Source organism: Falco rusticolus, chromosome 6, assembly GCF_015220075.1.
Source record: "Falco rusticolus isolate bFalRus1 chromosome 6, bFalRus1.pri, whole genome shotgun sequence".
In the NCBI taxonomy this organism is placed as follows: domain Eukaryota; kingdom Metazoa; phylum Chordata; class Aves; order Falconiformes; family Falconidae; genus Falco; species Falco rusticolus.
Genome location: NC_051192.1, coordinates 80,712,102 through 80,728,112, shown reverse-complemented (window position 1 = coordinate 80,728,112; position 16,011 = coordinate 80,712,102). Strand labels below are relative to the sequence as shown.

Sequence of the window (16,011 nt, the reverse complement as noted above, 5' to 3'; positions counted from 1 at the left end):
TACATTTTTAACACACAACATATATTTATGGTTTTTATTATGATAAATTCTTCACCATATATTGCTAAATAATTGACAATAAATTGTAATACAGTAGCATTATCTACCCTTGTCTGAATTTTGTGTTATCAGCATAGACCCACATTGATACTTATTAAATAGGCAAACACTTGCAAGAATACACAAGGGCTGGCATAAAATGAGCATCGATGATCTCCCGTAAGATTTCTACTCATATGCTTACCATCAACCGATAACACTCAAATCTAAGCTAGGAAAAACAGCTCCAAGTCAACTGAGGCTTCCCGACACAGTTTAACCTGGTTACCAATGCAAGGTCAGATTAGAAACGAAGGCAAAGACAATTTTAAATAGTACTTGTAGATTTCATCAGGGGGGTGGGGGGGTGGGAATCCTTTCTTGGAGACACTAACAGCATTCCCACAAGAGGGCAGCAACTTGAAGCACCTCCTACTAGTGTCCTTTCCTGAAAAAAACCCACACAAACAAAAAGGCAGAGACCACCACCACAAAGGTTTTACAGGTGACAAAAGGAAGGTTCCCCTCTCAGCACAATGTCTCTTGCCATCTGAACAGCTGCAGATGCACTGACAACTTCTCCAATGAAGTACTTAGTACACTAAGCAGATTAATTGTGTGTGAGTGCAGGAACAGAATGGAAATTATAGGGTTTTTTTTAAATCAAACATGACACCTATCTATAAAAGGGCTATTTGGAAAACAAAAAAATTCTTTTAGGAGATTAAAAAACATACAGCACTTCAAACCAAATGCTTTCCTGCTGTTAAATCCTAACTTAAACTAATAGCCTCCTGGTGCAAAAGGAATAAATGAGGGATCTAACAGCTAAACAGATCCAAGATGCAAGACTATCCCCATACTGTGTCTAACACAAAAAACAAGAAATACAATATTGACTGCTGTCCCACCATCCTAGCAAATATTACAAATATACAATGTTTTTTTGTCTGTTAGATCTCCTAAAAATATTTATGAAATTTAGGATTTTTCTTGAAGAACAAGGCTCCACACTCACAGATTAAATCATTTTAAGCATCTAATTTATTTCATCCATTATAAGCAGCTTTGATTTTAATACCTTGAAGTACAAGGGAGGTAGACTGTATCGGGTAAAAGCAACCTCAAGAAGTAGTGAAGCATCAAACAGCAAAACATTAATTACAATACCAAGAGAGATTAAGCTCTTACTGCAACAGACATAAAAATACTAGCATAGCCTGGACTGTGGAGAGTCCTCAACTTTTGATGCATCTTAACAGCTAAATGGTATAGCATTCTTGACTAAACATGTTTTGCCCAGACAGAATGTTGTCACTGATTTAGTATTTTCAGTACACATTCAGGATTAACTGTATTCAGGAATATGGATTACTGCCATATTCCTTTGCTGATGAAATTAGACCTTAATATCTTCACCTTGGGTTGGTAGACAGACTTCTGTGACACCCTCCAGCCAAAGTGAAATTTTCCTAACAAAATTTCTTCTCTAGAAAAGAAAAAGGGGAAGGGGAGCAGGGAGGACAGGGACAATAATTTCTGTCTATGCCAGAAAGGAATAAACCTGAAGAAACATCTGGATCTTGGAATTTAGGGTACAGTGCCGTCTGAGATCAGAACTTTGAAAACTACCCACAGTCCAGTATGAGCCACATCAAAAATACCATGTCATGTATCCACAAGGCTGCTCCAGCTCCTAACTTTGTCGAGGTGCACAGGCTCACACGAGCTGTGTTTAATGTGTATCCTGGCTCTTTGAGAGGCTGCCTTATTCAGCCCTTCCTCACTCTGCCTCTGTATACTACTATTCAGAGGTAGACCAGCGCAGGTAGGCTGTTGGTTTCTACGTCACTACGCAAAAACAGTATAAAAGCATGCTGACAGGAAGCACCAAGCTGCTGAGGTGCGATTTAGCTTCCATGTGTCTTACAGGAAAAGCAGAGTATAAAAGGCAAAGGCTGAAAGAGAGAAGCAGCAGCACAGGGAGTTGGATTTTTAGTATGCAGGTTAGTAGCCCCATTTGGCCCAGAAAGTCAGGAGTTGCAGCCACACTTAGGATGGTAATGATTAAAACTAAATTTAGCAGCTCTTGCTTAAATCAGCTTCCCCTGCTAGGACGGCAACAAAAAAGCAGGGAAGGAAAAAAAGAACATATCCAGTAGCACTGAACAAAGAAGCAGCAGGTGTCACCAAGGGATCATTAAGATCACCAGCATGGAACTCTACCCTAGTCTTCCATGACATAGAATACCAAATTAAAAACATTAATAGCTGAATGGTTAACTAATAACATACACGCAGCACAAAGAAAAACAGGGAAAAGTACATTAACTCAAAGCACGGGCAGCAAGAGGATGATCAAATCACTTCTAAGGGGTCAAAACTAACGGGTGAGTATCTCTTTTGGTATTTCTTTTAATAAATAACAAAAGGCAGTAAACCAGAAAGGCTTGATTTTACTACTGAATTTGAAATAAATCTAGAAAATCCTGAATTCACAAAGAACAGTTCTACACTAGATTTCTGTGTTATTTATATCATGATTGGTTAAACATTACATACACTGTTTAAACAATTCAACCTGATATCAAGCATATACCGCCAAAAACAACTACATAGACAAGGTATTTGCAAAAACTCAAAGAATTAGTTACCATCAACAAAACATTTCTACTAACATGAATTTGAGCTATACAGGAAGAAAAACAAATGTATGGTATTTCACATTGCTAACAAAATATTAAAGGCAGTAAAACAGATGCAAAATGAGTAAGAAATGAGCAATGAAAAACCAGTGTACCTGGCTTTGTTATAAATTTTCTGTTAATTGCTTCAACGTACACACTTCATGAACAGAATGTACACAGCAATGCAATAAAAACCTTTCATGTTATTCAAACCAAGCTGAGATGACAAGAATGAAAGCTCTTAGACACCCTACTAAGATATACTTCAGATCCATTCTATTACACAAAATATGCTGCTCTATGAAAAGAATTAGCAGTGATTTCTTAAATTCCAGAGAAAGTTCAAAATTCTCTATTTTCACATTGGATATATAAATAGATGGATAAATTTCCAGCGGAAATGTAGCCAAAGTTCACATTAACATGTCATTATTTAGAGATGGATGTAAAGGTCCTTTTTTAGTAAAAGGGAACAAATGGACCACAAAACCAAAACAAAAACAACTAGCCCCCCTCCTCACACATGAGCAGATATGATTGACTGGATTTAATATTCTTTAACTAGCATTGATAAAGCACTCAGTTAATTTTCTTAATGCTCATTGCCATGCTCAAACAGTAAGCTTACCTTTCCTTTTGGTCCAGATTGCTTAAAATATGAAAAAAGAAAAAAAACCGTAAGATGCAAAGCCCCACATGTGCTGCACATCACTAAATTCAAAAGTTATTCAACTGTTTCATGGTCTCTTGCGCTCACTAGACTAGTTTTCAAATAAGCATTATTATTTTTCACAGCATTTTTGTAACAGTAATTATAAACACACAAACAAATGTTACTTCACAGACAGTGGTTTAAATACTACATTGTCTTGCCTCTTTTTCAATGTGTAAAATTTCATTAATTCTGATCTCATCCTGGACATCTTGCTTAATTCACTGCAATGTAGAACCTGACACGACAGAATCCCAATACATGAATTAAGACGAAGCCTCATTTCCAATCCCTGATTGCCATGCAAAAGATAAAACAAATTTACGTAACACATTGCTTCCAACTATTCAAAAAATATTTCAGTGTCTAAATTAAGAAAAAATATTCAGAAAGCATTACTTAAAATATTTAGGAGGCCACATGCAATCAGCTACTGGATAGAAAAGGATAAACAGAAGCAACTGGCCTCCTCCTGAGGTTTTGGCTAAAAAGAATCTCCAAAAATATTTAAAGATTAGGGCCACTAGTTCCAGAAGTGTCTCCTTTAACATCAGTGAATGTAGCTGATGCTCACAACTCAGGTCCTTCGTATACAAAGACTGATACAAAAACAGATCTAAGTAAGCACAGCAGGAAGACAACTTGAAAACAGTATCTTTCTCTCTCCTGCCTTTTCAAAACTTGCAATAGGGAATGCTGCAAGCTTTTAATCTATGTGCCTTTTCCTACCAAACATCAAAAGCCTAACAAACTTATGTCATATATGCATTACACCAACAGTATTCTAAAACAAAACAAACTGTTTCCTGTTTTACTTTAGCCAAATTAAACAGAGTGATAATATTACAGAGTAATATAAACTCAATTCTCCTTTCCTTTTCACGAACAGAACACTCACAAGAATAGAGCAAACTCTCCCTCTGTTACCCTGAGGAATGGCAGGACTGAGAGTAAACCAGGTAAGAAGGTAACTGTGATAATCCTACAGAGTTCAGTATGAAAACACATTCAGTCTCCACAGTGCTCTGGGAAGAGAGTAAAAGGAATTAAAAACTCAGTGTGACCCCTGCAACTTAGACTAGGGTGGGGCTGATCAGCCAACGCTGCATGGAAGTGGGGAAAAATTGCTTCGAACTGGAGCTAGCCTTTACAAACAATAAACATTGGTTTTGTGTGCATCACATTTGAGTTTGTAAATTCAGTCAGATCCAAACCATGTCCATATGGAACCACGCCCAGTATCTTTGCATCCTTCGCACAGTTAATACATAACTTCAATTAACTGTTTACAGGTGCTGTAAAGAATCACAACTGTCAATAATTGTAAATTCTAATGCTAAGGAAACTTAAAGGCAGGAAAAAAATTTCCAGAATGCCTGATACTGTACGCTGTCATTATTACATCAGATGCTTCACTTGCTTGTTTTAAAATCCCATATTAATATAATGCATTTAAAACAATTCTCACTTTTACATCTCAAAAAGATTAAAAAACGAGAATCTGGACAGATCCAGGAATTATAATGAGCAGGCAGTGTCTCTACAAATTGCTTCATGCAGCTCATGCATAAGATTTGTTAGACATGCTGTACATACATGCCATTCCAATGCCAAGTCTTAGAGAACAGCCAGTCAGTAGCATAAGACAGAACTATATATCCATTGAATGAAGCAAAATAGTTTGAACCATCTTCAATACTAGGCTAAGCTATCTCTGCAAAATCTGTTGTATCACAAATTAGCAAATTTTAATTTCAACCCCAGACTCCACTAGAAAAAACATGAATAAATTTTATCAAAATATTATTTTTCAATGCCCAATTTTGTTGTACTGGAGACCTATATTTTAAATATGAATGCAACAGTCAAAATTGAAATTAACATGCATGTGCAAAAAAGTTGGAGATCGAGTACACATCACAAGCTCCAAATTCAACCTGATAAAGAGATCACAACTGAGTTTTATAATTAGCTTGCCCCATGTGACACCATCCCCACCCAAAGAACCCAGTAATGTCAGTGTCGGAGACTCAATCTGCTCAAAACTAACTTAATAATGCTTTTATTTTTTGTTATCCTTTTAATAATCCACTGCAGATTTAAGAACAATATATTAGGTCATTTAAAACTATTTTCCCCATGTTATTACTGATCACCATACCATAAAACAACTCTACGAATGCATACAATATAAAAGATGACAACTTTGTGTTGCCTGTAAATTGGCGTAGGAAAAAAAAACGAACACCTTAGGACTCAATTTCCATGGTACCAGCTTTGCTTTGTGTCGATATACACCTAGAATTTTATTCTTGGTTTGCCACTCACATTTTCTGCGTATACTCATCTCTCAGAAGAAACCACCAGAATTTACTTTTAAACTTAACTATCATCTAAAGTCAGTAAAAACCAGCAAAGAATGTTAAAAAAATATCACACAACTGAAAATACATGGCCAAAAAAAATACCCACATTCTATGCAATGGTATTTTGTATTAGGAACAGTTTAAAATAGTCCTATTTTAGTTATTTATTCTAACCACCATTGTCTTCTCATTCATAAACCTATGTTTTCCATATCAAGTAGCCTTAAGATCCTCCTTTTTATTTTTTTTTTTTAAAAGAAGTATGATAGGAGGCCATGTCCTATCAATTTTCAGTCCCCTAACTCAGAAAAAAGGTTTAGAAGCTTTTTAAAAGTAGCCAATCAAGTCAACTGGCAAAAGACACTGGAATTAAATACCCTTTGCACAGTTCCTCTGTAAAGCTCACCCTCAAGTCAATTAGATCACGCTGGTTCTGACACCCTCCAGTAGCAAAGCATTGCTTGGAACTGTTATGACTATTTCCTGCCTTTGAAACTTCAAAAATATTTTTAGCTTAGGAGTTAACTGTCTGTTGTTGACGTAAATTAACTACAATAACAATCCTAAAAGAAACATTCAAGATGACTACTATCCAATTACTTCATGCAATATTCAGCTTCCCTGTATTATGCATTAGTTTTCTTTCTTCATGTCACACATACAAAGTTGCTTTTTTCTCCCCCACATTACACTGAAGCCTTAGAAAAGAAGCAAGTCCCACAGATGAGAAAGGCAAGCAGGCAAGTCTAACATCTCCTCAAGAGTACGAGTCTCCAGCACGGACTCTCTTGTGTGCTGAAGCAGCCTGTGACATTTAAGTAGGTAAGATGAACTGGCTGTTTCAAAGAACCATCTCACAACAAAGCTTAATTAAGTACACTAATATTGTTAAGGTCAACATTCAGAGATCCATGAAAGAGCCATCTCGCATGAAGAATTCTGCTTACTTCAGATCACTTTAATTAGCACTGCCGACCAAGATTTTATCCCTTAGAATTACCAAAAAAACCAAACAACCCTCCCCCAAAAAAACCACAAAAAGTGAAAGGTAAGGGCATAATGCTTAGAGATGCCCCATGCTTTCCTCGACAGAACACTGATATTTTTAAAAGGACTGCATGTAAGAAGAAAAGAACACAGCTGGTTCACATTAGTATATGTGCTTTGTTTTTCTGAAGATAGCAAATCGAAGTGAGGGAAGTGGAATGAAAAAGCGGATGATGTCAGCGTATGATCCCATCATCCCAAAAAATCTACTCTGAAAAACAGAAGAAAAAAGGGGGCAGAAGAAAGCGGCTACAAAATGCTGACAGGATGAAGCATTCATGTGGGCTAGTGGAAATCCATGAAATTCATAGGTAAAAAACCAGCTCTGAACAGACGAACTCTGAAAGAAAAATCTTTAAAGCAATGGTTAGCTCACATGTTTGTGACACACGTCAGGTGTGAAAAGCCTGTAACAAAAATTTAAAAACCCTGCAATTTAATAAGTTTTCAAAACAGTACATTTAATTCAGCAAGTTTCCAGTCGTTTCTTCTAACAACTACTTACATAAATGCAAAACCTTGCTTCTGTTTGATGTTCCAGTTTGTATGTTTTATGCTGTATTTACATATGATCATTAACCTTTAGATGGATCTTACACAAGCTGAGGTTGGTGTGAATTAGTATATGATAATCCTGTTGTCAGTTACGTGAATTTCTACCGCATACTATGTCCATTTCAAAGTATTTTCTAAACATATTTGCATTAGCAGGTGCTCTCCTACTGAATACGTGCCATAATATGCTTTAAAACTAGCGAATTCTAAGATTATATAACAGTAACTCCTAAATGTTAAGTTTTATGAAACTTCCGTAATTAAGATCAAAGCTCATGATCAAGAATGCACCACGACAACATACAAAACCAGAAAGGACTTTTTACAATGGGAACATTTGGCAAAACAACTGCACTTAGTCTTACCTTTGGGCTGCTGTTTTTACTACTGCTGTCTGTGCATGTGCATGGTGAAAACGTCTACCATGTACCACAGTTACAGGACAAGACATATTCTGAGCATTTTCACTGCAAACATACAGAGAAATGGTTTAAGAAAAGACTCTGGTGTACTTGTACATTGTCTTAACTAAAAATTGTGGTGTCCAGATTTTACAATAACAGCCATACAAAATGAAAAATCAACAAAGTATTTCTGGATCAATAATACAACTTGTTATGATCTTTTGACAGGCATAAAAACAGACAAAAAAGGTAAAGATTTTTTAAAATGTTATCACCACCCAAAACAGTGCAAACCAGCTCTCTTTTACTCAACCCCATCACTACAAAAGGACACTGCTTTTTTAAATCAATTATGAACATTTATAATTAATTTTTTATTCCCATCCCTACATTAAGGCATAATACTAAACTTCTTTAGTATGACTTAGAGGGCATAACATTTGAACAGATTTAATTACACATTCAGAAATTTCCCTCATCTTATTAATCGTAAGTGAAAATAAATGCAGGAAATTTAGAGATGTAAAACAGCTCATAACTGAAACACCACAATGCATCTCAAAAAAAAAAGGATTTTCAGGTGCTCAAGTATCTCAGCAGGACTCTGCGCAGAGTATATTCACCAATGTCTTTTAGAATTTCTTTGGTTTTTTCATTTGTTGCCTTTTGACACTTTAATCTCATTACTACATAATGTAGTTCTGGAGAGATTACTCACCATTATCCTCTCTAATAAAAGCTTATACAAAGTAGATCAATAATACAGTACTCGTTCGAAGATCATTAGACCCTAACAATTACCCTGCACACTTCTAAGACACGACACATAATACTGTATTTGAAATGCTCAAAAAACATGCAACTTTTAACAGACAGCATGTTGATAATGCAAACTGTTTCAAAATATTAAAATACATGGCTCAAATTTTGCTTGCAAAACTGCTTGGAAATTTCAACTGCACTAAATAAAATCATGTGAAAGAGCACTCTGACTGATTAATAGTATTTCTCAGGAGTATTATTCAGCAAAAGTTTTGCTCCTACCATTTGTCCTGTTATGAACAATGAAAAGAACTGAAGTACCAAAATTCCTCAAAAAGCTGATGACCCATTCCTAATCCTTCTTTTATATTCCCCCAAAAGATGAAAGTGAGCAAACTGCTAGCTTGCTTTTTCATTTCTTTTCAGCTTAGCATTACAAACCCTTTGGGGAGCCTTATATCAAGTATCGTAACTCAGCATTAGAAGCTTTCAGAGCATTTCTGACTGATCGTAAGATGACCATTATGATCTGGCTGATCATAACCATAAATATAGTAGAACAAGACTTACTAAAAGCAACCAAATGGTAAAACTCTCTTTTCTGGAATACAAAGTTCAGAAACATCATCGATGTTCTAAGTTAACAGTTCAACTTCCTCAAAACTAAGCTAACCGTATCCCATTCAAACACCAATCTCTTGAAAGTAACCGCATCATGTTTCCACGTCAGGACTATACAACTCCAGCTGGTCAGTCATCATCCAGACAAATTTACAGTGAACCTTCTGCTTAATGTTGTCACCTGAGAAATAAGAAGCTGACTGCTACTTGCCCTAAGCATTTTAGGGTGTCTCAAATCCTCTATGGCTTCCATTTTAATGTCTTTGAAAGAGACGCTAGAGAAGAAAAAGCAGAGTGCAGGAATAGATTCTCAAATCCTTGAGACTGAAGGAGTTTAAAGAAGCAAGCAAGTCTGTAAAAACACCTATCTCATGTTTTAGCATTTTATTTGTTGAATCTGAGCTTTGCCAAACTATCATGATTGGAAAACTTAAGTTTTGTGCCCCCACAGAACAAAAAAACCGTTAAGCAGTACTACTGCTTTCTGCCTCACACTCAAGTAGGTGCTGGAATTGAATATTGCATCCTGCTGGGCAATCAGATTTGAGTCAAAGACAACTGTTCTAGACAGCATGCTCATATGGCACCAGATATGCTTCCAAGCAGGACAGCTGTAAAAAAAATAAATCTGCTCAATGATCCTGTTCTTTGAACAGAACAAACCCAGAGCAGACAATCACCAGAAAAATTAATCATAAACTCCAAGCAAGTGGCTAAATGGGCACATCCAAATTGAAAACTCTGTTTGCAAGTTTCAGCACAGTTTCAGGAAAATTAACATACAATATTAAAACCAGCGTGATGTAGCGGTCAGAAAGTTCCTTCAAAGAACTATTCCAGAAGTCTCAAAGAACTTACAATATAATAACGATTTATGCCTCTTTGACGTGATCTCAGAAACCACAGAATAATTTGAAGTCTAGACTGACAAAAACAAAGTTATACTATGACACTGTATCAGCTGATCCCAGGAACTTCTTAAGACCAAAAGACTCAAAAGGGAAGGCACAGAAGAATTTTGCACTAGGCAAAGGGATGGATCTGGAAGTAACGGAAGGATGATGTTTCAGGAACAGATGACCAACTCCAACTCCATTGATTGCTGTTCATCAAATAACTTTTTTGGGTTTGTTTTTTTTAATGAAATGCTACAAAAAAACCCAACAAACTAAAAGGGACTTAATAATGTGAGAAATTTTGATACAAGTTATTGAAAACTAGCAAAGATAAAAGCAATTTAAACTAGGACTTTATGATTAAAAAAACAAAACAAAACAAAACTACTAGGGTTAAGTTAACAGTTTGATACTGGATTTCCTTAACTAGGTAACAGATGATAACTTTTAGGTTGGTTTAAACTTTTTTACACGCAAGTGGGTATTATACAAGGAAAATTTCTTCTCACTGTCCTGGCATATCCCTTACTCCTATCACTCATTCCCTGAATTTTAGAGAATACTGTATTACTATAATACTAATTTGAGTCAAGCCCCACCAATCCGAGGAGTTTTTAATCCCTATTCTGCAGACAAAGTGGACAAAAAGATACCTCCACTTCATGACAAAAATTACCAAGAACAGCTCAAGAATCTCAAGTATCTACCTGATCTGATCTTGTTGTACTTAATCTGGCAGGTTAGCTGCATGATCAAGCTTCACCATCTTCTCTAGTTGAAGAGTCCAAATATTGAAAGTGTAACTCTTAAGCACCTTCCACGCTGCAGGTAAAAGTGCCCGCACCACCAATCTTCATATAGACAGTGACCGGCTAACAAACCTTTATTGACTTGGGGATTTTGTTGTGATACATGTGTTACGAAAGATATAATGGTATCACAGTTAAGTTTTTAAATCAAGATAATCACTTATAGCATAATCACATTTCCAAGCAGATTTAGTGACCAAAATCTGAAAAGGAGTTAAATAATGTTGGTAGTATGAGTTTTAATCAAGCAAGTGTTTACAGCTGTCACAGTGGCCTACACACATCCATTATTCCCAACTAAATTCCTTCATTAATAACAGTTTATTAAGGAGAATGTGTAAACTTATATTTTCCAGTTAAATTTAGCATGCAGCTCAGTACTAGACAGAAGGTGGATACCTGCTTTCAAAGTAGATATGTGACCTTTAAGTAAGTTAACATACATGTATCAGATTTTACTTTTTTTAGTTGAATTTTATAAATCACCCCAAGTCTTAGGTTTACAATGTAGTATTTGTCAACAGAAGGCAGTCCCAATATAAGTAACAGAATGTCTGAACAAAATGCTTAGACCATCTGAAAACACCTCAGCAATTACTTTAAAACCAAAATAAAACTCACATACCTTTCTGGAACTTAAGAAAAAAACCCAACATACACAGTCAAATATGACTGTTTTAATAGAAAAGGGAGAAAAATTACATAGTAAGGTTGGATTTCGCTAAAAATCCCACAGCCAGACAGAGGAACATCATATCAGCATGCAGGAATTAAGACAAGAACATCCCTCACACAGCTACGTGTGGGTAAGGTATTTGATGACTGGCCCAAGTATAGCCAGATATCTTAGGAACTTTTCCTTCCTGTAAAGGTAATCAAATTAAGTGCACTTTAGCAATATGAAACACTCCCAGAGAAAGTTTCATGAATGTACCACTTTTTATTATATGCTCAATAAAAGAGATCAGTCTGTTTACAAGCTAGGGACGGTACTAACAAGCAAGTACAGCACTGAATGCTTAAACACTCAATCTTGTGTTTAACACAAACACTTGTGACGATCTCAAGCTATCATGTAAAAGTACGGATATTTGCTGAATCCTTTAAGAGAATAGTCTGTGACACCTAAATCAAATGATATCTTGCAGTAGGGAAAACAGAAAATGCATCCTGAATTCACCTTGGCAATTCAGAGTCAAGGAAAGAAGAAATTCTTGATGGGGATGTTAGAAATACTCTTCTACCTGCTAGCACTATACAGAGGAAACAACAGCACGTGCAAACATTGGTAAGGCACCGACAAGTATGCCAGTGAATGCTCTATTTTAATAATCTTCTGCTATTTTACTAATGTGCTATTTAACATTTTGGTAGAGGAAAGACCTTAACAATCTAGTTTTCTGTCTTTGCTCAGAAGCACAGAACAGCATAGCTTCTTAAAATGCACAGCAGATAATGTAAACGTACAAGTTCTGTTCATATAACATTGATCTATATCAATGACCAAGTAGGTAAGTAAACATAAAACTAAATGTAGTACCTCAGTTTCTTGCTATTTCCCATCATGTTGAGGCCAATTGAGTTCCCTTTAAAAAGTCTCAAGCTTCCAGCTCTGCCTCGCCTTGCATATGTTTTTAGGGAATCACCACTGGTGCCGACAGCTCCAGGTCGACAACGAAGTGACTGTAACAACAGAATTCACATATATTAAAATACCTGTATAAAAGTTATAAAGAAAAAGTGATTACAAAATATTTACATAAATATTACTTTAGCTTCATTTTCAGACTGCTTTTGTACCAGATTTCACGTAAAATATATCCCACCTACACCCTTACTCACTGACATTCCTTACCAAACAAAAAAATCAGTATTTTCCAAGTACTGTGAAGCATCTTGCAGTTGTAAACTATTTCAGTATACATGAAAAAATACAAAAAGCATGGGGTTTGCCTACTTATCTTCTCCTTTTATACACACACACATACATATATGCGCATACAAAATCTGGCAGTTTTTAAATCAAGATAATCACTTACAGCATAATCTATACTGGTTGGTTTAGACTTTTGTAATATATATTTGCCAAATAAAATATGAATCCCCACAACAGTAAGCAATCAAGGGATATAATGATTAGTGATAGCTGTCTAAACTTAAAACTAGTTATTCGTGTCTGTATTTTCAGGATACTATACAAACCAACAAGATCTATACAAATAAGAGGAACAAAAACATTAAGGATAGGTAGATACACAGCTGGAGCATATGTTGCTAAATCAACACAAACTTTTATTTTGTAATACTGCACAGATGACTATGCAGCATTATTTAAGAACCTAGCTAGCTTTAAAGACACATTTTCACCATGAGATAAACAGTCTACTTACCTTTCTTTCTTCATTGGGACTGAAAGGCCCATCACTGTCATCTATGCTGAGCAGATTTGCCTCGCTAGATAGGTGTGAGAGAGAAAAGCAGATACATTGGAATGCCACAGAGCACTAGCAAAACATTTAAAACACAAATGGCTTTTTTTTCCTCTTTAAATTTAGATGTATCACATACACATTTTATGTATATGCCTAAAACAAGAGGAACAATAATGGACAATGTAGTGATCCAGATGTATTATGTGAACCTCAGCTTCACAATGTACATCAAATTGTTTCACAAAATGCAAAATTAACACAATGTTATTAATTAGAAATAGAGAAAACTACTGAACCTTCAATATTGTTATGGCAATATTACTGGCATTGTGAATAAGGCTATACAAGATTCTATTCGAATTGAGTCAAATACTACATCAACCTATAAAGCACAGTCTTAGTTTGTTCATGCATAACAATGTTCAAGTATGAGGTTTAAAACTGCAAACTTCACAATGCTTTAGGAGAACTGACATATAACTAAATTTTATCCCATAGCAATTACTGCCAAAATACGTCTTCCTAAAACTAGCATACTCAGATTGGCTCAACTGCTCATTAAAACATGGGGTTTTACTACTTTTATGTCTGTAATCTTCAACTTTGTGGAAGAAGATACAAAAAAAGAAAGCCACCACATGATACTGTGAAAACATACTTTTTTAAGTAAAAGGCAATTACCCTCAAATAATCTTAAGTATTTAAATTAAAACCCAAATCATACATTTTATATTGATAGCAGATAGATTAGGCTAACACATTCCTGCTTCCAGGAGAAACAACCTGCAGATAACCCCATCTCATCAATCCTGATCTCGTCTCTTGGCCCCAACAAAATAATGCAACTTTTAGACAACTTTTAATTTCATGGTTTTTTGGCTTTTAATTAATATAATTCAAGGAGAAATTACTTCATTCAAGCAGTTATGCCAGGAGTTCCAAGGGAACAGCTACACAAGAGAAACAATGATGGAGATGAAGGTGGAAACATTTCTCAGCTGCAGGTATGACATGTTGACTGCAATATAGTGATTTTAGCTCAGTACCCACCCCACACCCCAATTTCCTAAAAACATCCATGCACAAGATTTCCCTTCACATTACAATTTATTCCTCCACCTTATGCAATACCAATATCCCTACATCACAGAAAAGAGAAAAAAGTTCTTGACTCATAGGGTGAGAACTGCAGTCCCTGAAACTTCAGGATATAAGATGGTGCATACAGTTGGTTTTGATACAGGAAGAATGATGTAAATGTCAACACAGCCAGTGGCACTGCTGTTTTTTCCTTTCTTTTACAGACCACAACAATTCTAGGTGTGTAATGGTAAAACGAACAGCGCAGTGGATCATCACTAATTTGCAATATAAAGTGTAACAAAGACAAGAGTGTACTTGTACTTCTATACAGACTATCCATGGATATTAAAATTTTAAAATACTGTAACTTTTTTTTAAACTCTCTTTAACAGATTCTTTTTTCAAGTAAGGCTTACAGAGCTTTCTCAACTCTTCATCAGAAGACAATAATTTTAACAATTTCATAAATTTTCCAGAACCTAAAGAATAAACAAAACCCTGCAGCACAGACACAAATAGTACCTACAGTACCTGTAGCTCTGGCATTCACCTACTGTGTTGACCTAGCCAGATCATTTCACCTCTAGATACATTTTCCTTCTTCAGCTCCAGCTTGAATAAAAAATCATGACCATTTTCAAAATGCTCTTGCACACTGCCTGTATTTTTAGAGCTCCAAAATGCCACAATACTGCAACGATTTTAACAAAGGCTGTTTCGATGGGTGAGATGAGAAGGTAAAAGACTGAAAATGAAGAAAGCACTGAAAAAATCCTCAAATCAAACTGAACTATAACAATTTTTATGATGCAACTAAGATGACATGACTAGAAAAATATGTGGGAATTGGATGTTTTAAAAACATTAGTATTTTTAGATTTTAAGGAATGCAAAGCATATGCATCAGTATCAGAATGACTGTTTTTTCAGAGAGCAGAATACATAGCAACTGAGTAATGTCTATTTGCTCATGTACCACATACTTATAGTTGCCTGCTTAAAAGATGCAATTTATACAGTGAAAAAAACCCCTGACACTATACAGCACTCCCACATATCAGACAGTAACAGGTTTAAGACTACTGGAATGAAACCTCAGTGCTCTTGCTGGGAGGAGGCTACACTTCCACACTTTGTTGCTTTTAGCCAAAGACTTTGAGAGAGATTTTCACATTAGAACAATAATTTCTAGCTTTTCAATAATTTTCAGTAAAAATATTGAAAATCATGTATTTTCAGTAATTCAATAATTTTCAATTAATAACTAAATATTCAATAAATAACAAAAACCTAAAAATAGCAAAAGAAAATTAAGCCTTTACTAAAATTAGGGGGGGGGAACAGAAGTATTTTAGGTAAACAGAGTTATTTCCAAAGGGGAGTTCACAACTACGCATCCAAATTTAAGTATTGAACAAGAAAAAAAAAAATATTCTACTTACCCATCTCTCATCACTTACCATCTGTTTGATGTTTTAAAACATTAAGCACTATGCAATACCTGGTTAGATAACTCAGTTTAAGACACAATGTTTTACTGCCATCTACAAGCAACCCAAACTTTAAACCTCTGTTGATCACTGAGGTTACACTCCAAT

At 35.5% G+C, this 16,011-nt stretch overlaps 1 protein-coding gene across 3 annotated transcripts in view; it reads right to left on the bottom strand.

Annotated features, from left to right (window-relative positions):
* The window catches only part of SENP6 (SUMO specific peptidase 6), a 90,826-nt gene that overhangs the window by 41,364 nt on the left and 33,451 nt on the right, over positions 1-16,011 (bottom strand). For 2 of the 3 annotated variants that reach the window (XM_037391319.1, XM_037391320.1), the window contains exons 3-6: positions 13,289-13,352; positions 12,439-12,581; positions 7,772-7,873; positions 3,355-3,375 (exon numbers count right to left, since the gene is read on the bottom strand). In XM_037391319.1, coding sequence (XP_037247216.1) covers positions 3,355-3,375; positions 7,772-7,873; positions 12,439-12,581; positions 13,289-13,352 — 330 coding nt within the window. Of the gene's footprint in view, positions 1-3,354; positions 3,376-4,336; positions 4,464-7,771; positions 7,874-12,438; positions 12,582-13,288; positions 13,353-16,011 lie in introns of those variants that run through there. The other variant, XM_037391321.1, reaches the window with a different exon arrangement.